The sequence below is a fragment of the Melospiza melodia genome, chromosome 24, assembly GCF_035770615.1.
Source record: "Melospiza melodia melodia isolate bMelMel2 chromosome 24, bMelMel2.pri, whole genome shotgun sequence".
NCBI lineage: Eukaryota > Metazoa > Chordata > Aves > Passeriformes > Passerellidae > Melospiza > Melospiza melodia.
Genome location: NC_086217.1, coordinates 7,369,484 through 7,392,071, shown reverse-complemented (window position 1 = coordinate 7,392,071; position 22,588 = coordinate 7,369,484). Strand labels below are relative to the sequence as shown.

The following is a 22,588-nucleotide window of genomic DNA, read 5'->3' as shown; positions in this document are numbered from 1 at the left end:
AATTTCACTTTCAAGGTGCACCACCGTAACAAACACCTAAATTGCTAAGTAGATATAAAGCTGGAGATATAAACAATGAAGCAGCTCAGTCACCTGCAGCCAGAGTCCTACACTGCCACAGCTGAGCTTTAATGTGTCTCGTGCATCTTTGAGCCCAGGCACACAACTGTGTTGCCTGAAATAATAGTGTTAAAGTGCCCTCACAGCAGTAATGTCATCATTATGAAGGAGAAGCACTAAAGGAATGAAAGGACATTTTCAGCAGCGAGGCAGATGACTGTGTTGCAATAATTCAAAGGAAGAGTCATTCTTCAGACTTAATTCTTTTCTAGAAAAAGGAGGAAACTGAACCTCCTGGCTTTTTTAAGACATTTTGTTTAAGTGCCTTGTGTAGTGTTAAAGCAATTAAATTTGATTCACAGTGTTAAACCAGTTTCATATTTGGAGTTTATTGAAGCTTAATTGTTTTTGTTTGTTTCTGTTCCAGTAAATGAATGGCTCCTCAAATGAGACAGAGCAGGCAAAATCCAAATCCTCAGTGGAATGCTTCTTCTGGGAATTGACATCATCTGCAATGCACCCAACCTCCCTCTCTGGCTCACATGCACTTTGTGCTGTGGGAAAACAGTTGCCATGCTGGAAAACTCCTCAAAATTTATTCATGTGATTGATGGCCATTTAAAAACAAAACAAAACAAAAGACAAAACAAAAGTATTACAGTAAATGTGATTACAATTTTCCTGAACTAATTTGGAGTCACAAAGAAAGACTTTTCAGACTTTGTACATATGAAATTCTTAATCTTCTCCCTCTCTCTCCCTCAACTGAAAAAAAAAAAAAGAAAAAAAAAGAAAAAAGGTGGATCAGTACAGCATCAAAGTGGAGTTGTGTTCTGTGTGCCAAGTAATCTTGGAAAGCTCTCATTATTTCACTATCATTAATGGATATTGACAAGACAGAACAAGACTCCTGTAAAGAAATCATTTCTAGGTATGATCTTTCTGTTCATTTAATTTTAAAAGGGACAGACTTTGATAGATAAGTATTGTAAATATATCACTGCAGAATATAAAGGAAATTTAAATATTTCCCTCTGTCACATATCTGTAGTAGGATTTGGCAAAACCAGAATATATCCATTTTCTGTTTCTTGCTTTACAACAGATCATACGTTGTGTTGGTTACTATTAACAACTCAATAAATGTGTTTAACAAATTAATTTAGTTAAGTTGCTTTGATTTCTTTTTTTCCTTTCTGAAATGACAAGCCTCTTCTACTTGTGGATGCATTATTTGTGGTTTTATTTTTTTTTTCCTCTTTATTTTTTGTTCTTTTTTTTTTTACTTAATTTCTTTGTTTGCAGCCCATTCAAGTGAGTGAAGGACAATTGGGAATGCACTTAAAGGTGGTATAACTTAAACTCCACTGGGCTCAGAAGCAGAAAGCAGATGAAACATATCTCAGTTTAAAACTGTCATTTTCCTTGCTGAAGCCATTACCGGGACAAACACTCAATCCTGTAAATTTGTGGTGAAAGGGATATTTTTTCTTTACAGATAAAGCAGGAGCTGGCCTAGTAAAAGCAAATGCCTTTTTTCTTATTTATAATGGTCATTCACTGTGTTTGGTTACTGTCAAGAACTCAATAAATGTGTTTAACAAGTTCACACAGCACATGTTTGACCTTCTTGAATACTGAGGGATTTTTCGGGTTGATATTTTTTTCAGTCTGAAGAGGGGTCAGGCCTCATGATCTCCCATCCCTAGTGCTCACATTGTACCACATTTAAGTTCACAGAAAGCAAGACAAAGCCAAACAATTCTCTGGTACCAAGAAATTGTTTACACCAAATGGAAGAACAGGCACTACAAGAAGTGTGAGGGAACAGCCAGGGAGCTTTAATGTGACAAAAATTTATTTGCAGGTTTATGATAAATTTTCACAAATTAATGAGAAATTTACTTGTTTGGGACACTGAGGAGAAGAACAGGTCCTACACAAATGATATTATGGTTCCTTACATAAAGGATTCTTCAAAGTTACACTGACGAGCAAGAAGGGAACAAATATGAGATAACCTTCAATATTCTCAGACAAACACACAAAAAAGAAACTTCTCCAAACTTTACTGCCTTAAAAATATTTTTTCTTTTTTCTTTTAACAGAATTTACCTGTAGTAGATTTACAAAACAGAGCACAGAAACAACATTCTGTGCAAGCAACACCATAAATACTGTGAAATGACTAACAAGAGACACTCAGCAATGCAATCTGGTTATTTTTCCAGTGTAGCATTTGTCACTGTGAATCAGGAGATGTTGTGAAAGGGCAGTAAAATCTAGTGACTGATTGTGGCAGGCTGGAGCCTGGCAAGGTAAGCAAAGCCCTTTGTGTCTCAGGGATGGGCATTTTATTATGATGGGTGGAAGAGAGAAAGAAAAAAAAAATCAGATGACACTGACTTCAAGATGGTTCTTTTAATGAACGTTTTCATGTCAACAGTCATTACAATGCTAATGTCAACACTTTTTTGGAAGTAGTACCCATATAAGATTCATTAGGGATGTCATAAGCATCCCACAACATATGGTGTCTCAAATCCAATTACTTTTCTATTCAAACCATGACCTTGAATAGGTTTTAAAGCAAGAAAGAACACCAAGAAAAAGCTCCTATTGCTTATTTGATGGCCCAGTGGCATAGCACTGAAATTCAGAATTATGCCGTTTTTCTGTATGTTCTGCTTTCCAGTTTTGTATCCAGTCTAAAAAAAGTGACAGAGGCTTAGTTTAGAAAAACAAGTAGTGGCAACATCTACTTCCTGAGACTGTTTGCACGTTGAAAGCACTGTGTACACAGAAAAGGGCATTTTGAAATACTTCAAGCAGCATTTGGCTGGGTTTCAAGTATCTCTGATTCTGAGGAATAACACTGCAGTTCTCTGTATCCTGCATGGCCTGGAGCTGACATCCCTCTTTCTGCTGTGATAACCTCCCAACCTAGATGTACAACACCATCTCACCAACCATCAGCCTCTCACCTCACAGCAGCTGCTGCCTTGGGTTGTTACATCCCAGGTCAGTGAGGCTGATGCAGAAACTGGGATGCCTTGGGAGAACACTCACTTTCGAGTTAGGGCGACGCATTGACTTTCAATATAGGGCGACACAGTGAGACTCTCCCACAGTTCCTTGCTTATTTACGTTAATGGTCCCAGTTACATCACCCCTGTTCTCCTCCCCAGCTCTAGAATGTTCCCTGCTCCCGCTTCCCCTACTGTTTCCCATTCCTTGCAACTCCTCCCCTGTATCCCTGCTGGCTCTTTCCCTCTGACCCCCCCTTTGCGCCACCCCTAATCCCTCTACCCATTGGCCCTCGGACCTGATGCTCCACCTCCCTCATTCCATATAAAACCCCTCGACCCTTCTTTCTTCTTGGTTCTTCTGCCCCTGAACCCCCAGTTGATAAACTGCCACTGGAACACTGTATGAAGAGCCCCTTTTGCCTCTCCATTACGCCAGCCTGCATTTTTCACCTGGCGGCACGAGCGTCTGGTGTTTGTGCTGAAATCTGCCTTTCCCCGAGGGAGACACTCTGGGGAAGGCAGAGACCTCGGCAGCTCCTGCCGTGTCGCTGCATTGGGTCATCTCTGCACATCAGTCTCTCCAGCCCAATCCATGGGGAAAAAACACCCCTCAGAAATCTTAATGTTCCCAAGTGCTCCTTAGTGTTCCTAAGACAATGATTTAGGCCCTTCAGCTGGGTAGTTGAAGAAATAAAAATAAAAGTTTTCATCTAAATTTTACCTTTTGAAAGCACCTGTTTTACACAGGGATTATTTGGCAACATTCTTGTTAGATAGAGTTTTTCTTCTATGACCATCTTCTTCTACATGATTTTAAGAAAAGCCCCCAAGGATATTTTGTTTATGTGAAGATCTAAAAATGAAATCTATTCTATCTCAAGCACATTATGTCTCCAGAAAATAAGTTATTTATATTTTTAAATGATATCTTACTGGAACGTCTCTCCTTGCTATAATACTAGGGCTAGCACTCTGCTGCTACATAAATAATACTGGTTATAGAAAACTTACAATTACTTGCCATGTTTTTGCAAGTTCTTCCTAAATCAGCTTATATTGTTACAATATAAACACTCATGCCTTTAATGATACAATTAAATCTAGAGCTATTACTGCATATATTTCCCATACTTCTTCACTGAGCTTTGCTGAAATATTCCAAATCATTCTTGCAGTTTAATGCATTTAAATATGTAATTATGTTTAGCACATTTATTATGCACAGTCACTAGAAATCAAATTCACTTTGAATATATTTTCTAATTGCTACTTAGAAGCACTTGCAGACAAAGTAAGTGCTGAAGCTACATTAATGCACAGATAAATGGTCTTGGTTTGAAAAGACAGGTGTCTGCTAAGGAAAATGGAAATGATCCCCTGGGCATTGCACTGCCACATCCCTTCCCTTACAAACATCCATAGCCCTGGAAAAGGACTCAGATGTCCTGCACTCGCCTTTTCTGCTAAACACAAGGGAAACACATAAGTCAGGCAAGATCTTCACTCAAGTTCACTCATTGAACACTTGAAACTGGAGCCAAAGCCAGCAAAATACTTGTATTCATTTATAAAGTATCACAAATAGGCAGATGATGAAAGAGTTTGCTGAGTTTAGGAATAAAGCATAAAAAGCCTGTCAAACCAGGACTAGCCAGTGCTCCCAGTGACTAGGTTACAGGCAATGCCTCAAACCTGATGGCCCTTTCTTCCCTCAGATTTTCATGGGGTATTTGTGGTCTCATTCATGTACAGGAAAACTGGAGGCCAGGCCTTTCTTTTAGAAGGGATCAAAGAGCAAAGGCATGATAAGCTAATCATCACCATTCACAGAGCACTGTGGACTTCCCAGCAAGAGGGTCCTGATTTGACCCCAGAGCCTCATGAATCCCAATGCCAAAACTGCTGAAAGTAGCAGTGTTACATGCAGGGAGCTGCATCTTGATGAATCAGCATGGTATCCTCAGTCTGTATTGTCTGGACACAGGGAAGAATCTTCTCAGCTTTCTGACACTTTGTCATGCAAAGCAGATGAGCAGAAGCTTCAGTCCTAAAGGCAGAAACCAAAAATGAACAGAGGTCAGAGAGAAACACTTTTATTTCTCCACCTTTACTGAGTCGGCCAAAACTTATTTCAAGATGCTTTAGTGGACAGAAAAACTCAAGCACCTGCAAACTTTGCAGAAGCTGTGTGAGGACTCAGAGACTTGGTGAAACAGAAGATTCCCACATCAACCACCACAATATGTCTGTACTACAGAACACAAACAACACTCCGCTGTTGAAAAATAACTGAGCCAGATCAGTGTTGTATCCTCACATAAAGACCCCTGGGCCAGCATAGTTGAAGTTTATCTAGGCACTGCAAGCAGAATTACATTTACTCATTTCTTCAGTAGCCAATTTTCTTCCCCCTGTGTATTCCAATGTGTTTCTTTATTCCATCAAACTAAAGCACCTTTCCAAAACCCTGCCCACTATTCTCCAGTACACGATGAGCAAATTTGTAAAAAGCTCATTATATTATGGCCTTGCACTTAAAGTGCCTATGCAAGTTTAAATTGACTGCAGAATTCTCTTAACTCTGTGAGAGTTTCTTACAACTACCTTTGTGCTCATTGTCCAAGAAATAGTGTTATTAAATATATCAGTTCTTCTCTCCCCTGCAGCTCAGAGCATTGTAACACTTATTTACGCATTTTTATACACACATACAAAGTGTCATATATGTGGCAGTCATCGATTGTTCTGTAATGGTTAGGGGATTCATATATCATAGCTCTGGCATACTGATGTTATCATCTTCATGTTTTCAGGCCCAGGAGGAGTTCCATTTTTTAGGTTGATACCATAATTTCTCTTGTTGTCAGTTCCAAGCATTATTGACAAGACTGTCAAGAAGTCACCTTTCATGCATTTATTTTCTCTCCCTCAGTTAATTTAAAGATTTTCAAATTATAAGAAGGATAATTTAGCCTTTAAGGTAGAAATAAATCCAATGGATGCAATGCATTTAAATTTATTTCTTTTACAGTACAATTAGTCGTTCCTGTCCAACAAAGCATTATTTTTATGTGGCCTCTTGTCTTTTAACTAATATCCAGCTTTTCAGTCCAGGACCTAGAACTCAACTGATTATTTTATTAAATAAGTTTCTATGCAGTTCCATGACATAGAAAAATCATATTTATGCATTATAAATATTGTATCTTAGCACTAGTACTTCAGAACTCTCCATCATAGATGTCACTATAATGAAAAATACTATGGTTGAATTTCTACAAAAAGAGCAGTAAATAAACAGAAATTTAAATGATATTTCCTCAAACCAACTCTTTTGACTAAGAATGACTGCAAAACATAACTAGAGTCCAAATATCAAATTTACCAGAGCTGTAAAACCCACATCAATAGGATATTCAGGTAGAAGAAGGTGTTAGTGTAAGATAATCAAGAGAAGAGTCCTCAAGAATAAAAGCAATATATCAGTAACAAATTAAGTATTTAATTGAAACCAAACTTGTCAAGACACTAAAACACTCACAATTTGTTAATAATCCTGATATCTAATCATGCAAATTGTTTAGCAATATTAAAGGCCTGTAGGATAAGCCTTCACACGTAATCAAATCTTCCTGTTTCCCTTCCATTTATTTACAAAGGAATGGGTAGAGCTTTTCAGACATGAAGCAATTTCTATGAAATAGCCTCTTCTCAGCTGCAGAATAAGCCCGCTAAAAGAAGTGCTTCTTGAAAATTAATCTTTATTTCCAGTCACCACAAAAAATGCCAACTCTAAAAAACATTTATCACCTCCTAGTGACTTCAACAGTTCCCATCTCTCTCTGTTAAAAAAAAGCTGAAATTATTGTGGATCACTGTCTGAGATCAGACAGCTACAGAAGCTGAACTGGGCAGCACCACAGACCTTTTGGCCCTGGTACAGTAAAAGCCAAAGGAGAGATAAACTCAAGGCAAGAACAGAAGTGAAGACATCATCAGTGTCACATCATCAGAAGTGACAGTCTGGTCACTTTGACCCTCTAAGGCTGCTTTGATGAAGGAAGATGCAACAAGGACTTTACTGGCAAAAGAAATAACAAAGTACATTACTAGTGCAAGAAGAATAATCAGAAAATTGTGTTTCTAAAAGGGACCGGGACAAAGGGCTCAGAGTGGAAAATTTTGTATGAACATAGTGACCTATAAATACTGGCAAACTGTGTAATAAACTGGCTTTGCTTTGCTGGCATAAGCTGAGTCTGTGTCTGACAATCCTCACAGACCTTTTCTTACCATGTAACCACCAACCACCGTAGGCTTTTACACATATGTAAAGCAGATTGTACCACAGATGTCTGCATTTGTAATAAACAGCTGCTAATATTTATGAAAAAAACCTCCTGACCATCATAACCCCATGGTGACAATCATTTGTTGCTTTTTCTGTTTAGAAGCAAGAGCAGTGGACACATCTTTGTGAGTTCCTTCAGGCTAAATGCATTCAATTCAATGGGAATGATTCCATTCACACACTGGCTCCTGCCCAGCACTGAAATATCATTTCTGGAACACTCCTAAAGGCCTGATTTTTCACCACCAGGACTTCATGCAAGTTTTACCTGAAAAAGCATGTCAGGTTGTGACTATTACTAACCTAGACAGCTTAAGGTAGACATGTTGTAACAGGAACTAAAATGGCTGAAGCTGCCCCAAAACGCAGCAAGCACACATTTTGATCAGAAGATGCTGAACACATTGCTGAAAACCAAAATTGTTTCCTCTAAACAACAGCAAAAAATCCACCCTAAAGGCCTGAATCTCATGCCAGCTAATACATCCATGGGAGTATGGGGGCTGCACTGAGCCAAAGCAGCAACGGTTGATCCCATGCAGGAAGGCAAGAGTATCCAGGCCGGGCAGTTCACTGGGATCAACATCTGCCTGAATCTCTTCTTTTTGGTTAAAAATCCCCCAGGACTAAGCCATCCTCAATATGTCTAAACAGTAAGTTTAAAAGGTTCCTTTAAAGTTACAGGTGCTGATGCCTAAATCTCTCCTTCTTTGATGACATTATGCACATCTATGAGAAGGATTTCCATGTTCTCTGTGCAGAGCAAAAAAATGATATTATCATTACAGCTCTCTTCTTCTCTTCTCTTTCTCTTCTCTTCTCTTCTCTTCTCTTCTCTTCTCTTCTCTTCTCTTCTCTTCTCTTCTCTTCTCTTCTCTTCTCTTCTCTTCTCTTCTCTTCTCTTCTCTTCTCTTCTCTTCTCTTCTCTTCTCTTCTCTTCTCTTCTCTTCTCTTCTCTTCTCTTCTCTTCTCTTCTCTTCTCTTCTCTTCTCTCTTCTTCTCTCTCCTTTAACCCACCCTGTTCTCCCGGTGCCTCCTCTCCGGGCAGCGGGCAGGGATGCCAGCAGTGCCACCACAGCCACCTTTCCCAGCGGCTTGGTGACAAAGGCAGGGCTCTGGGCGCTGTTTTTCCCAGGGGTGCCCGCCTGGTTCAGCGCGGTTTCGGGGGTGTTCGCGGCGGGGCTGTTCCCACGCGGCCGCACACAGGAGCAGTCACTCAGCATTAGCGGCAGCACAACACGGCTCCTGCTGCCCCCCGACGGACAGACACACGGACTGCAGCAGAACGGGTGGGGAATGGGCTTGGGGGATTAAATCTGATACCCTCCCCATGGTCCGTGGGGGAAAACATCACCTTTGGGGAGGGGAAACACCTTTGGTGAGAGAGCACAACACCTTTGGTGGGCAGTAGCTGGTGAAGGAGCCCCTGGAGCTGCCCTCCCAGGCATGGCAGAGGGGCTGGGTGGCTCTGCACGGACAGGATGGGACGAATCCCCCCCCATTTGGTGTCAGAATAAGGCTCGGGGTCATTCCCGAGGGATTTGGTGGCAGCAGCAGCCGCAGGGAAGCAGGATCAAGGCAGGGCTGTGCCATCACCCAGGTCCCTCTGCAGCCTCCGGTGGGGGAGCAGGGACCAGAGCAGCGTTTGGGGTCACAGGATTGGGTCACAGGGTTGGGGGCACAGGGTTTAGGGTCACAGGATTGGGTCACAGGGTTTGGGGGCACAGGGTTTGGGGTCACAAGATATGGGATCACAGATTTGGGGTCACAGGTTTGAGGTCACAGGGTTTAGGGGCACAGGGTTTGGGATTACAGGTTTGTGGTTTCACAGGTTTGAGGTCACTGGGTTTGGGGTCACAGGGTTTGGGGTCAGAGGTTTGGGATCACAGGGTTTGGGGGTTTGGGGTCACAGAGTTTGAGGCCACAGGGTTTAGGGGCACAGGGTTTGGGATTACAGGTTTGGGGTCACAAGTTTAGGGGCACAGGGCTTGGGGTCAGAGGTTTGGGATCACAGGTTTGGGAGTTTGGGGTCACGGGGTTTGAGGTCACTGGGTTTAGGGGCACAGGTTTGGGATCACAGGGTTTGGGGCCGCAGGTTTGGGGTCACACGCTTGGGGCACAGGGATTGGGGTCACAGGTTTGAGGTCACAGGTTTGAGGTCACAGATTTGGGGTCACAGGGTTTGGGATTACAGGCTTGGGATCGCAGAGTTTGAGGTCACAGATTTGAGGTCACAGGTTTGGGGTCACATCCATCTGCTCCTTATGTGGGACAAGCATCCACCCCATGACATGGCAGGGGCAGAGCAGATCCCGGGGCGAAGGGGCAGCTGCCCGGCTGGTGGGGACTGTCCCCCCTCGCCCTGGCACCCCCGCCTGCCCTCGGTGTTGCCGGCCCTCAGCGTGCTCCTGGTGCCAAAGCACATCCGAGAGCACCATCTCCTGGGCACCGCGGGAGCCGTCGAGGAGAACCTCCACGAGGAGCGGGCCTTGGGCATTTTGGGCTGCCCTGGCTGAAGAGGTGTCCTCGTGGTGGGATCCATCCTGAGGAGCAGAATGGACACCCCAGGAGGAAAAAACGCTGATTTTCCCACTCTAATTCAAGCAAAGCAAGCGTGGGGGAAGATGGACAAGCTTGTGGGGGATGAGGGCAGGGTGAGGGATGGGCAAAGGAGGAAGAGGAGGAGGATGAGGGATGGGCAGAGGGGGATGAGGGCAGGGTGAGGGATGGGCAGAGGGGTGAGTGCCCAGCCCCGGTGCAGGACCCGCTGCAGGATGTGCAGCTCATCCCGCGCTGCAGCCCCAGAGGCTCCCGGCACCCCTTCAGTGCCGGATTCCTTGGGCTGACCGACCCCGCAGCATCACACGGGGATGGCAGGACCGTGCCTCCTGTCCTGTCCCTGTCCCTGACCCCGCAGCATCACACGGGGATGGCAGGACCGTGCCTCCTGTCCTGTCCCTGTCCCTGACCCCGCAGCATCACACGGGGATGGCAGGACCGTGCCTCCTGTCCTGTCCCTGTCCCTGACCCCGCAGCATCACACGGGGATGGCAGGACCGTGCCTCCTGTCCTGTCCCTGTCCCTGACCCCGCAGCATCACACGGGGATGGCAGGACCGTGCCTCCTGTCTCTGTCCCGTCCCGGTCCCTGTCCCAGTCGCTGTCCCTGCCCCCGCGCCTGACGCCAGCTCCTCGCCCACTCCCGTGCCAAGCGGGCCAGCGGAGCCCTTTAAAGGCAAACGGGTTCCTCCGCATTCACTCCGCGGGAGCTGTCCCTGCCCGTCCCTCCCTGTCCCAGCTCGTCCCTGCCCGTCCCTGCCCTGTCCCGCTCCAGCCTCTGCTCCAGCAACGCGCCCTCCTCAGCCGCAGCCGGCAGCCGCTGTCCCAGGGGTGTCCCCGCGGTGTCCCCGCGGTGTCCCGGAGCTGTCCCGGGCCAGCCCCGTGCCTGGGCAGAGCCGTGCATGGAGGGGCCGCTGCCCTGGGGCCCCACAGCAGGTAAGGGGATTTTGGGGTCCAGGGTAAGGGAGGGGAGCAGTAATCCCTGATCCTTCCTGAGCCAGGGCAGGAGCCTGGGTCTGTTCTGTGCCAGGAGGGAGTCCTGGTGTCCCTGTGGCCGTGGGTGACGGCCCTACAGGAGAGGGCAGCCCAGCCAGGGATGGCAGAACCCCAGATGAGCTGGAAGGGTGTCCATGGCACAGCCGGCTGTGAGAAAAGGGAAGCAGGCTGGGGCAGGGGCTGGAAATGCTGCCAGGTCTGGAAAAACCTGCAGCTTGAGGAAGGTCAGGCTCCTGAGCTGGTCTGAGGGCTGAGCTGAGCGTGTCCCCTCTCCCTTCTCCTCTCTGCCCTCTCCCTTTGTGCCCGGGGAGAGGCAGGGCAGAGCTTCAGCCCCATGGGAGCGCCCCACGCTGCTCTGGGGCTGGGCTGGGCTGGCTCTGCCTTCCCTCCTCTCTGACTAACCCTGGCACGGGCTGGCTGCACCCAGCTCCAGCCTGAGCGTGCCCACAGCCTGGGGATGCCATGGCCTGGGCACCACCATGGCCTGGCCACCACCATGGCCTGGGGATGCCATGGCCTGGGCACCACCATGGCCTGGCCTGCAGCAGGGCCTGGGCACCATGGCCTGGCCACCACCATGCCCTGGGGATGCCATGGCCTGGCCTCCGGCACAGCCTGGAGATGTCATGGCCTGGCGACCATGGCCTGAAGATGTCATGGCCTGGAGATGTCATGGCCTGGGGATGCCATGGCCTGGCCTCCAGCACGGCTTAGCCACCACCATGGCCACCACGGCCTGGCCACCAGTCTGGGCCATTCCCCAGCAGCCTGGAAGGAGCCCAGTGTGAGTGTCTGCTACCTGCCCTGGCCATGTCACCTCCCTGGCTGTGTCACCTCCCTGCTCCACCAGCCTGGCTGCTCCAGGCTCCCCCAGGCCCCTCAGAGGTCTCTGGGATGGGAGCAGCTCCCTGTCCCTGGCAGGTTCCAGCTTGGGATGGGAATGCCCAGCAGCTGAGCACAGAGGCACTGGTGACACAGTGTGAGCCTGGGATGGCGCAGTTTGTGTCTGGGATGGCACAGTGTGAGGCTGGGATGGCACAGTCTGAACCAGGAATGCCATAGTCTGTGCCTGGAATTTCTCTACCAGGCATTCAGCAGTCAGGGCTCTGTGCAGGGGCTCAGCCCCCTGCCCTGGGCTTTGCCAGCCAAGGAGTTTTGCCCTTCAGGGCTTCGGGGCTGAGACCCTCCATCCATCCCTGCCCAGGGGCTGAACCGTGCTGAGAGTGGCCAGGCCATGGTGGGCACCCACCCATCCCACCCTAGCGTGGCCAGGCCATGGTGGGCACCCACCCATCCCACCCTAGAATGGCCAGGCCATGGTGGGCACCCATCCATCCCACCCTGAGAGTGGCCAGGCCATGGTGGTCACTCACCCATCCCACCCTAGAATGGCCAGGCCATGGTGGGCACCCACCCATCCCACCCTAGAATGGCCAGGCCATGGTGGGCACCCATCCATCCCACCCTAGAGTGGCCAGGCCATGGTGGCCACCCACCCATCCCACCCTAGAATGGCCAGGCCATGGTGGGCACCCATCCATCCCACCCTGAGAGTGACCAGGCCATGGTGGGCACCCATCCATCCCACCCTAGAGTGGCCAGGCCATGGTGGGCACCCACCCATCCCACCCTAGAATGGCCAGGCCATGGTGGGCACCCATCCATCCCACCCTAGAGTGGCCAGGCCATGGTGGGCACCCATCCATCCCACCCTAGAGTGGCCAGGCCATGGTGGGCACCCATCCCACCCCATGAGGAATTGCCAAAGGGTGAGGACAGGACGCAGAATGGCTTCAGACTGACCCAGGGCAGGGCTGGATGGGATATTGGGAATTGTTCCCTGGCAGGGTGGGCAGTGCCTGGAGAGCTGAAGGGATGGACAGAATGATCGCTGCCACCCAAGCATGATTAACCCCTTGTGCCCCTCCTGGCCAGCGCAGCAGCGATGTCCGAGGCCCCCCCCAGCAAGGAGGCTGCCCCGGCCGAGTGCCCCGTGTGCTACGAGCGGTTCCAGCCCCTGGAGGCCACGCAGCGCCGCCTCAGCTGCGGCCACACCTTCTGCCACGACTGCCTGGTGAAGTGCCTGCTGTCGGCCAAGCTGGGCGGGCACGTCCAGAGCAGCATCGTGTGCCCCGTGTGCCGCTTCGTCACCTTCCTCAGCAGGAGGAAGGTTCTGTGGCTGCCCAGGGCCACCGACCCCTGCGTGCTGCAGGTGCCCCTGGCACAGCTGGCCAGGAGCGAGGCCACCAACACCCTGGAGGTGCCACTGTCCCCATCTTCCCTGGCACACCTGTCTAAGAGTGAGCCCAGCCACACCCTGGAGGTATCCCTGTCCCCATCCTCCCTGTCCCAGCTGTCCAAGAACGAGTCCCCCAACACACTGGAGGTGTCCCTGTCCCCATCCTCCCTGTCCCAGCGGGCCAGGACTGAGCCTCCCAACACGCTGGAGGTGCCACTGTCCCCATCCTTCCTGTCCCAGCTGGCCAAGAACGAATCCCCCAACACTCTGGTGGTGGCCCTGGCACAGCTGTCCAAGAGCGAGGCCACCAACACCCTGGAGGTGCCCCTGTCCCCATCCTCCCTGTCCCAGCTGTCCAAGAGCGAGGCCACCAACACCCTGGAGGTGCCCCTGTCCCCATCCTCCCTGTCCCAGCTGTCCAAGAGCGAGGCCACCAACACCCTGGAGGTGTCCTTGTCCCCATCCTCCCTGTCCCAGCTGTCCAAGAGTGAGACCAGCAGCACCCTGGAGGTGTCCCTGTCCCCATCCTCCCTGTCCCAGCTGTCCAAGAGTGAGGCCAGCAGCACCCTGGAGGTGTCCCTGTCCCCATCCTCCCTGTCCCAGCTGGCCAGGAGCGAGCCCCCCAACACTCTGGTGGTCCCCAGTCACTTCGTGCTGCCGGAGCAGAGCGTGGGGCGGGTTCCCCCCGGGGCAGGGCTGGCACGGGAGGCTCACATCTTTGTCATCAGCGAGCACGGCATGCCGCTGCTGGCCGCCCAGCGCTGCGGATCGGGGCTGCCCGGGGGCACCGGCGGGGACACGGCCAGCACAGGCTCGGTGTCGGTGTCATCCAGCCCCGCGCTGGGGCTGCAGTGCTGCCAGTCCCCCATGGCCCTGGCCGTGATGCTGGTGCTGACCGTGGCCATGCTGGCCGCCGTGCTGCCCTGGCTGCTGCTGGTCAGGAGGGATCTGTAGCACGGCTGGGACACCGCGGAGGTGTCGCTGGGGCGGGGGACACAGCCGGGATGGAGCCTGAGAGCTCCTGGAGAAAGCCCGGGCTGGATTCCCTCTCTGAGAGCTCCTGGAGAAAGCCCGGGATGGAGCCTGAGAGCTCCTGGAGAAAGCCTGGGATGGAGCCTGAGAGCTCCTGGAGAAAGCCTGGGATGGAGCCTGAGAGCTCCTGGAGAAAGCCTGGGATGGATTCCCTCTCTGAGAGCTCCTGGAGAAAGCCTGGGATGGATTCCCTCTCTGAGAGCTCCTGGAGAAAGCCTGGGATGGATTCCCTCTCTGAGAGCTCCAGGAGAAAGCCTGGGATGGATTCCCTCTCTGAGAGCTCCTGGAGAGAACCCGGGATGGATTCCCTCTCTGAGAGCTCCTGGAGAGAGCCCAGAAGCAGCCCTGGGTGCAGCTCCTCTCTCACCTGCCCAGGGACTGAACAGACCCTCAGACCTTCCTGCACACCTCCAGCTGCTCCCAGTGTCACTGCTGGCCCTTTCTGTCCCTTCTGGTTAAGATATGGCAGCCAAAGCCTGCTGTGGCTCCTGCAGGGTGTCTGTCTGTGCAGAGGAGCCTCCTGCACCCCATGGCAGCACCTGCAGGGTGAGGGGCTGTGCTGCTCCTGCCCAGCTCAGCACCCTGGCACCGGGCACAGCCACAGGCTCTGGGGCCAGAGCTTCCAGGCTGCGGGGCTCTGGGGGTCCCCAGGCTCCAGGGACATCAGGAACATTGTGATGGAGCCAGCCTGGAGCAGGAACTCAGCTTCCACCCTTGGGATGGAGGAACCAGAGCCTGCAGCTGCTGGGCATGAGGGCAGGGAAACCAGAGGATGGAGAGAGCAATGCTGGCCCTGCTGAGCTCCCCTTCCCCCTGCCAGCCTCCCTGCAGGGCTGTGGGGTGGGAGGGGAGCACTTGTCCCCAGCCCAGTCTGTACCTTCATCACCTTTGTCCTCCTGACCCAGTCCCTGGCCCCGTGCTCTCACTCTGTCACCTGGGAATGTGTCACTTCATGGGCACCCCAGGGTGAGCAGGATTCCCTCACTGTCACCTCAATGTGAGCAGGACATCTCTCACTGTCCCCCAGGGTGAGCAGGGTGTCCCTGCCTGTCACTCCAATGTGAGCAGGATTCCCTCACTATCCCCCAAACGGGAGCAGGGTGTCCCTCACCATCACCCCAAAGTGAGCAGGATGTCCCTGCCTGTCCCCCACAGGAGGTGGCAGTGGGGCACAGGGCTGGCCCAGAGTTTCCATGCTCCTGAGGGAGTGACAAACACAGCCAGCAGTGCCAGCAGTGCCACCAGGGTGGCTTTAGGACCAGACAGGACTTTCAGGGTAACAAATGAAGACAATGTGGGGCTGGGGAGGGGGAGCAATGCAGGGCAGGGGAGCTGACGGTGTCCCCTGCAATCCATGGGGACACTGCCCTGCTGGCCTGCTGCTCCCTGCGAGGTTCCTGCGCTGCCCCAGCCCTGTCCCAGTGTCCCCACCCAATCCTGGGGTGCCGTGACCCTGACCCCGTGTGAGAAGTGCCTGAGACACCGCGCTGGAATGGAAACGCTGTTTCATAAGCCATGGTGACCTGGTGCTGACGTGTGCCTGCCTCATTATTGAACACAAACCCTGTCATTAATTATGTCTGGGCAATCAGGGCAGGGTGCCAGGGCAGCAGCCCCGTGTGGGAGGTGGCACAGGGCAGCTGCAGCCCTGGAAATGTTTGGGGGGCAGTGGGGATGGGGAGAGCTGGGCTGGGACACTGGGAGGGGCTGGGGGTGTCTGGGGCTGTGCCAGGGCCAGACACGGGCACAGGGCACACCCAGGGAGGACAGCAGGGTGTTTTCCTCCCACAGGGTGGCACTGCTTGGCCAGGGATGGTGGGCAGGGCTGGCAGGGGCAGCCCAGAGCCCCCAGCCCCTGCCCTGGGTGGGTAAGGGACAGGAACTGGGGACATCCTGGGAATTGCTGTGCCAGGCATGCAGGGATGGCACCTCCTGAGCTGCACAGTGCTGCTTTGTGCCCAGGGCCACTGTCCCTGTGTCCTCGATGTCCCTGGGTCCTCACTGTCCCTGTGTCCTCGCTGTTCCCACATCCTCACTGTCCCCATGTCCTCCCTGTCCCCACGTCCTCACTGTCCCCATGTCCTCCCTGTCCCCATGTCCTCGCTGTCCCCGTGTCCTCGCTGTCCCCAGCCCAGGCCTTGTGTCCCAGTGCTCCCCAGGGATGTTCCTGCTGTTTGAGGCTGAATCCTCCTGGATGAGGGAAAGCTGCTCTCAGATCCTCCTGTGCAGCTGGAAAAGCTGCCCTGCACTGCTGCAGTGCTGCTGGGGCAGAGCCAGGCCCTTGGGACCCAGGGACCCTGAACCCCATCCAGTGCCACCCTGGGACACCTCCCACTGTCCCAGGTGCTCCCAGCCCCAATGTCCAGCCTGGCCTTGGGCACTGCCAGGGATGCAGGGGCAGCCCCAGCTGCTCTGGGCACCCTGTGCCAGGGCTGCCCACCCTCACAGGGAAGGGTTTCATCCTCACATCTGCCTGATCCCTGCTCCTGTGCAGCCCAGGCTCCCCACACACAGCTCTGCTGGGCATGGCACCTGGAGCTGCTGCAGGTTCCTGGCCACATCCTGGCTGCCCTGGCTGCCCTGGGAGCCCCACCGTGTCCCTGTGCCACTGCTGCTGCACCCCAAATGTCCCCTGGGCTCCCAGCCCTCCCCGGGGCTCCCAGCAGAGTCCCCTCGGTGCTGAGCTGGCCCAGCCCTGCTCCCTGCATGTGCCACCCCTGTCTCACAGGTGACACTGTCCCTGCCCAGGGTCCAGGCCTGGTCACAGCAGCAGCCAGGGGTCACACAAGGCCATGAGCAGTGACCCGCAGAGCCCATTAGGGCAATCATTGCCTGTCAATTATCATCGATTATTGCCTAATGGGGGTGTGGGGAGGGAGCCAGGACTGTGCTGCAGCTGGGGGAGGCCAGGGCTGTGCACACAGGGCTGTGCACACAGACCTCAGCTAATGGCACTGCCTGCAGGGCAGGGACACTCCCTGCAGGCAGAGAGCACAGCCTGCTGCTCCCTGGGCTGGGGCTGGCACATCCCTGGGTGTCCCCTGCCACCTCCTGGCCCTTCTCTGCCCACAGCTGGGCTCTGTGCAGCCCCAGGTGTGCCCTGCCACCTCCTGGCCCTGCCCTGCCCACAGCTGGGCTCTGTGCAGCCCCAGGTGTGCCCTGCCACCTCCTGGCCCTGCTCTGCCCACAGCTGGGCTCTGTGCAGCCCCAGGTGTGCCCTGCCACCTCCTGGCCCTTCTCTGCCCACAGCTGGGCTCTGTGCAGCCCCAGGTGTGCCCTGCCACCTCCTGGCCCTGCTCTGCCCACAGCTGGGCTCTGTGCAGCCCCAGGTGTGCCCTGCCACCTCCTGGCCCTGCTCTGCCCACAGCTGGGCTCTGTGCAGCCCCGGGTGTGCCCTGCCACCTCCTGCCCCTGCCCTGCCCACAGCTGGGCTCTGTGCAGCCCTAGTTGTGTCCTGCTCCTCCCGGGCTGGTCTCAGCTGGGCTGTGGCTGCTCCATCACCCTCCTGGCAGGTGCCAGCGTGTGCCATTGCCCTGCCCTCCCCCAGACCAGCCCTGCAGGATGGCAGCAGGCTCCCAGCTCCAGCAAAGGCTGTGTCATGCTTCATTAGCAGCAGGAGGTGGCACTTGGATGGCACAGGATGGCAGGAGTGGGAATTGAGCAGCCCAGGAGTGCTGGCTGGGCAGGCGGGGCTGCAGATCCATTAGGGAGCGGCCCCAGAGAGTCCCAGATCCATCAGCCAGGCCTGGGCATCAATTATTGAACAGCAGCTCCTGCTCTGAGCTCCTGTGAGCTCCTGTGAGCTCTGCCCTGCAGAGCCAGCTGGGGCTGGGATGGGCTGGGATGGGCTGGGATGGATGGGATGGATGGGATGGGATGGGATGGGATGGGATGGGATGGGATGGGATGGGATGGGATGGGATGGGATGGATGGGATGGGATTGGTGGGATGGGATGGGATGGGATGGGATGGGATGGGATGGGATTGGTGGGATGGGATGGGATGGGGAATGGATGGGATGGGATGGGATGGGATGGGATGGGATGGGGTGGGATGGGATGGGGAATGGATGGGATGGGGTGGGATGGGATGGGGACGGGATGGGCATCCCAAAATGAGGGATCACAGGGACAGGGGTGGGGTGGAGCTGTTTCCTGGTGAGGGGCTGATTTCTGTCCCTGTGGCCATTGGCAGGGGACAAAGCTGAGATGCACCCCTCGGCCAGGGCTGGAAGGGTTAAATCCCAGCTCGGAGCCCATCCCTGTGGCTGGGCTGGGCTGGAACCAGCCGGGGCCGGGGCTGGGACCGGGCACCCCCTGCTCGGGGTGGGGGACACACAGGAGGGGCTGGGAGAACCTGTTCCTCCAGGATGTGCAGATCCTGCTCGTCCCCCGGCCCACGGACAGCTGAGGGGGCAGCAGGAGGAGTTTGGGGTCCCCTGCCAGGTCGGAGGGGTCCCTCTGCACCCCCCAGGCACCTCCCTGCTCTGGGGGCAGCCCTGTTTGCCCACGTTAGGAAAATCAATCCACAAACATCAGAGGTTTATGTGCCAAAAGGAGACAGAGGGGTCCTTTAGGCTTTATTCCAATAAAGGGAGAGGCCATGGGGCACTGCCGTGCTGAGCCACCCCTGGGGTGGCACTGAGGCTCTGAATCCTCTCCTGGCCTGGCAGCTCTGCTCAGCTCTCAGCACCGAGGTCTCTGAGTGCTCCCTTAGAGGGTGCCTGGACCTTGGCTGAGCACACCTGGCCCCTCCAGAGCTGCATTTCACCCAGGGAATCCTCTGTCCTCTGGTTGTGCTGTCTGGCTCTCCCATCCCTGCCCAGAGCTGGTCCCAGCCTGGCATTGGGCTGCACTGGGGGCACTGGGCTGCACTGGGGCACTGGGCTGCACTGGGCTGCACTGGAGCACTGGGCTGCACTGGGGCACTGGGCTGCACTGGGCAGTGTGGGCTGCACTGGGCAGTGTGGGCTGCACTGGGCAGTGTGGGCTGCACTGGGGCACTGGGCTGCACTGGGGGCACTGGGCTGCACTGGGCTGCACTGGGCTGCACTGGGCAGTGTGGGCAGCTGGGAGCCCTGCTGGGCCATGCCAGCCCTGCAGGAAGGGTGGCAGAGCTGTCAGCCCGTCCCTGTGGCTCTGGGACCCTGCTCAGGACAGGGGGAAGAGGCTCTGCTGCCACCAGGCTGGGCCAGCAGCGGGCAGGGGGTGAGAGCAGGCTGATGGGAGAGGGGACAAAAGGGGTGTGCATCCTCCAGGGGGTGTCCAGTGTCCATCCTCCAGGGGCTCTCCATCCTTCAGAGAATGTCCATCCATCCTCCAGGGTCTGTCCCTCCCTCAGGGTCTGTCCGTCCCTCAGGGGCTGTCCTGAGTGGCTGTGCCAGTGTCCCCAGCCCAGCAGAGTGACACAGCTCCCTCTGGGCTGGCTGTGCAAGAGCAGCAGGGCAGAGTCCTTGTGTGCAGCTGCTCCTCTTCCTCTGCTCCCTCCTCGCATCCTCTGCTGTCCTTTCCTCTCTCCCTATAAACAGAGTGAGAGGAGATGTGAATGCTTTAAAAAACCCTGAAAAGAACTAAGAAATTGCAGTTCTCCTCAATAAAGAGGTGTGGAATCAAACCTCAGGGACTCAGGGCTCCCTGTCCCAGCAGACAGAGCCCCAGCAGGCTCTGGGGTGCCCAGGGGATGCCAAAGGGATACTCAGGATCAGCCCAGCTCTATACACAAGTGAGGCTGGTGACATTTAGGCCTAACAGGAGGATTTTCCCTCCCTGGAAGTTCCAGACTCATGAGCAAACCCTGGCACTGTTGATGCTGCCCTGGTCCCTGTCCTGGTGCCCAGTGAGGGATCCATGGCAGAGGGTGAAGGAGCCCAGAGAGCTGAGGGCAGGTCCAGGACACAGGAGGGGACTCCTGGAGCCCCCCTCAGCATTTGGGGCTCCAGCATCAGCACAGGAAGCGCTGCTGCCTTTGGGTGTGACTGGGGGGCACAGAGTGACCAGGAGCAGAGGGAGCTGCTGGTTCCCAGTGCCCACCCGGGCTCTGTGCCATGGCCACGGGGCTGTGCCAGGCCCAAGGATCTGGAACAGCCCCCAGGCTGCAGCAAACAGCCCGAAACCACAGAAACCCAGAGGGGAAGATAAGCCCTTGAGTCAATACCTGCCTGGGGCTGGGCCAGCGCTCCCAGTGCTGCTCACACAGGGGACAGGGGGCACGGGGGCTCCCCCACTCCTGGCCTTCATCATGTATGAGGTGTATGAATATGCAACAGGCTGTTGCTTTTAAGGGTAAATCCTCTGTTAACGTGTGTCCTTTTTTGGGCTTCTTTTGCCCAGAAAATGGTACCCGGATGTTCGTAACCCTTTGTTTCTGTTGTCTCATATTGTCCTAATCCAAATTGTCCAAATTATTATTACTCTAATTGTATTACTATTTTTATAACCATTTTATTACTATTAAACCTTTAAAATTTTTAAAACAAGTGACTGGTACTTTTCACAGTGACAGAGCCCTCAGCTGGGATTTCCAGGCTGCACTGATTGCTCAGCACTGGCAATTAAAAACCCCCGAGCAAATAAAGGAGGGTTGGGCTGCTGCTGCCCTTCCTCCTCTGCAGCTCAGGATCCCACTGAGGCTTGTCCCGGCCTCTTATCCCCAGGCACATCAAGGAAATGGCTGAAGGACCGAGTGCCAGGGGCACAGGGGTGGAAAAACCCCCTGGGAGCTGCTGGGGGCAAAGCTGAGCTCCTGCCCGGGCATCCTGGGCTGTGGGACATAGGGCAGCCTGCACCCCAGCAAAACCTGGCTCTGTCCCCTGTGGGCACTGCCAGCAAGAGAGGAAATCAAGGGAAAAATAAGAAAATGTTAACAAAGAATCTCACTGGCTGTGAGGGGCTTTCTAGGGAACTGTGTGAGGCAGTGACCCTGTTGTGGATCACAGGTGGGACATGGCACTGGCAGTGATTTCACTGATTGATTTCACTGATCTCACTGATTTCACTGTTTTCCCTTGTTTCACTGATTTCCCTTATTTCCCAGATTTCCCTGATTTCTCTAACTCCACTGATTTCACAGGAGAACATCCCTGGGGTGCTGGCGGAGGACACCATCCCTGCAGTAGTGCTCTCCAGCACTCAGACATTTCCAGCTCTCCTGAACTTTGGTGCTGCTGCTCCCAGCTCAGCCCAAGGGGAGCCCTCTGAGGTTCCCAGGCTGTGCTGATGCTCAGACAGAGCCCTCTGAGGTTCCCAGGCTGTGCTGATGCTCAGAGTCCTCTGATGTTCCCAGGCTGTGCTGATGCTCAAACAGAGCCCTCTGAGGTTCCCCAGGCTGTGCTGATGCTCAAACAGAGCCCTCTGAGGTTCCCCAGGCTGTGCTGATGCTCTGTGCTCCCCATGCTGCAGGACCAGGCAGGACCTGCCCTTTCTGCCCCTTGGGTGGCTGCTAAACCCAGCCAGGCACGTTCCAGCCAAGGCTGAGGTTAGCAGGGCTTAATCTCAGAGCCAATGTTCAGGCCTGGTACCTTGTACCCATTTCTGTGTGCTCAGCATTTGTCACCACGCTCCTGCAGCACATCACAGCAGGGCCTTGGGGACACAGCTTGCACTTGGATTTGCACTGGGCAGACATTCCCTGGTGGGAAAAGGCCCCTGGCAGCACTCAGGGTGTGATGGGGGCACGCAGGAGCAGCTGGGTGTGCTCCTCACCCCTCACACTGAGGCTCTGGTGCTGAGGCACAGCCTGGATTTTCCTTTTGGCCCTCCCTGTTTGCCCAGGGTGTGTGGCCATGGGTGGCTCGTGCCCCTTGTCCCCAGGGTGTGTGGCTTGTGTGTCCTTGTCCCCAGGGTGTATGGCCATGTGTGGTTCATGCCCCTTGTCCCCAGGGTGTGTGGCTTGTGTGTCCTTGTCCCCAGGGTGTGTGGCCATGTGTGGTTCGTGCCCCTTGTCCCCAGGGTGTGTGACTCCTGCCCCTTGTCCCCAGGGCGTGTGGCCATGGGTGGTGGCTCGTGCCCCTTGTCCCCCTGGGTGTGTGGTTTATGTATCCTTGTCCCCCTGAAGCACAAAACTGTCACCAGAGAGCAGCAGCTCTGCAGGACCCTCCTCTCTGAGCAGCATCTGATGGGAAGCCCGGAGGAATCCCACCCCAGACAGGAGCACCTCCAAAGTGCAGCAAGCCCCCTCCCAGAATTAACCCATCTCATCAAACCAGCCTCCTGACCCTCATTAATCCACTCCAGAGCACTCCAAAACCCGCTCTGCTCCTGGAAGCTGCTGCCAGCTCTGCATCCCCCACATCCCACCAAGCATCCCCGAGCTGTGGGTACCTTT

The 22,588-nt window shown here is 53.9% G+C and overlaps 2 protein-coding genes across 3 annotated transcripts in view; both read left to right on the top strand.

Moving 5' to 3' along the window:
* The window catches only part of CA10 (carbonic anhydrase 10), a 151,084-nt gene extending 149,415 nt beyond the window's left edge, over window positions 1–1,669 (top strand). For both annotated transcript variants that reach the window (XM_063175791.1, XM_063175792.1), the window contains exon 10: window positions 488–1,669. In XM_063175791.1, the coding sequence (XP_063031861.1) occupies window positions 488–510 (23 nt within the window). In that variant the 3' untranslated portion in view covers window positions 511–1,669. The remainder of the gene's footprint in view (window positions 1–487) is intronic.
* A 10,732-nt stretch (window positions 1,670–12,401) lies between these two features.
* On the top strand, window positions 12,402–15,178 carry RNF222 (ring finger protein 222). Its single transcript, XM_063175610.1, has one exon. The coding sequence runs from the start codon at window positions 12,940–12,942 to the stop codon at window positions 14,185–14,187; it is 1,248 nt and encodes a 415-aa protein (XP_063031680.1). The 5' UTR covers window positions 12,402–12,939; the 3' UTR covers window positions 14,188–15,178.
* Window positions 15,179–22,588: the final 7,410 nt, after the last annotated feature.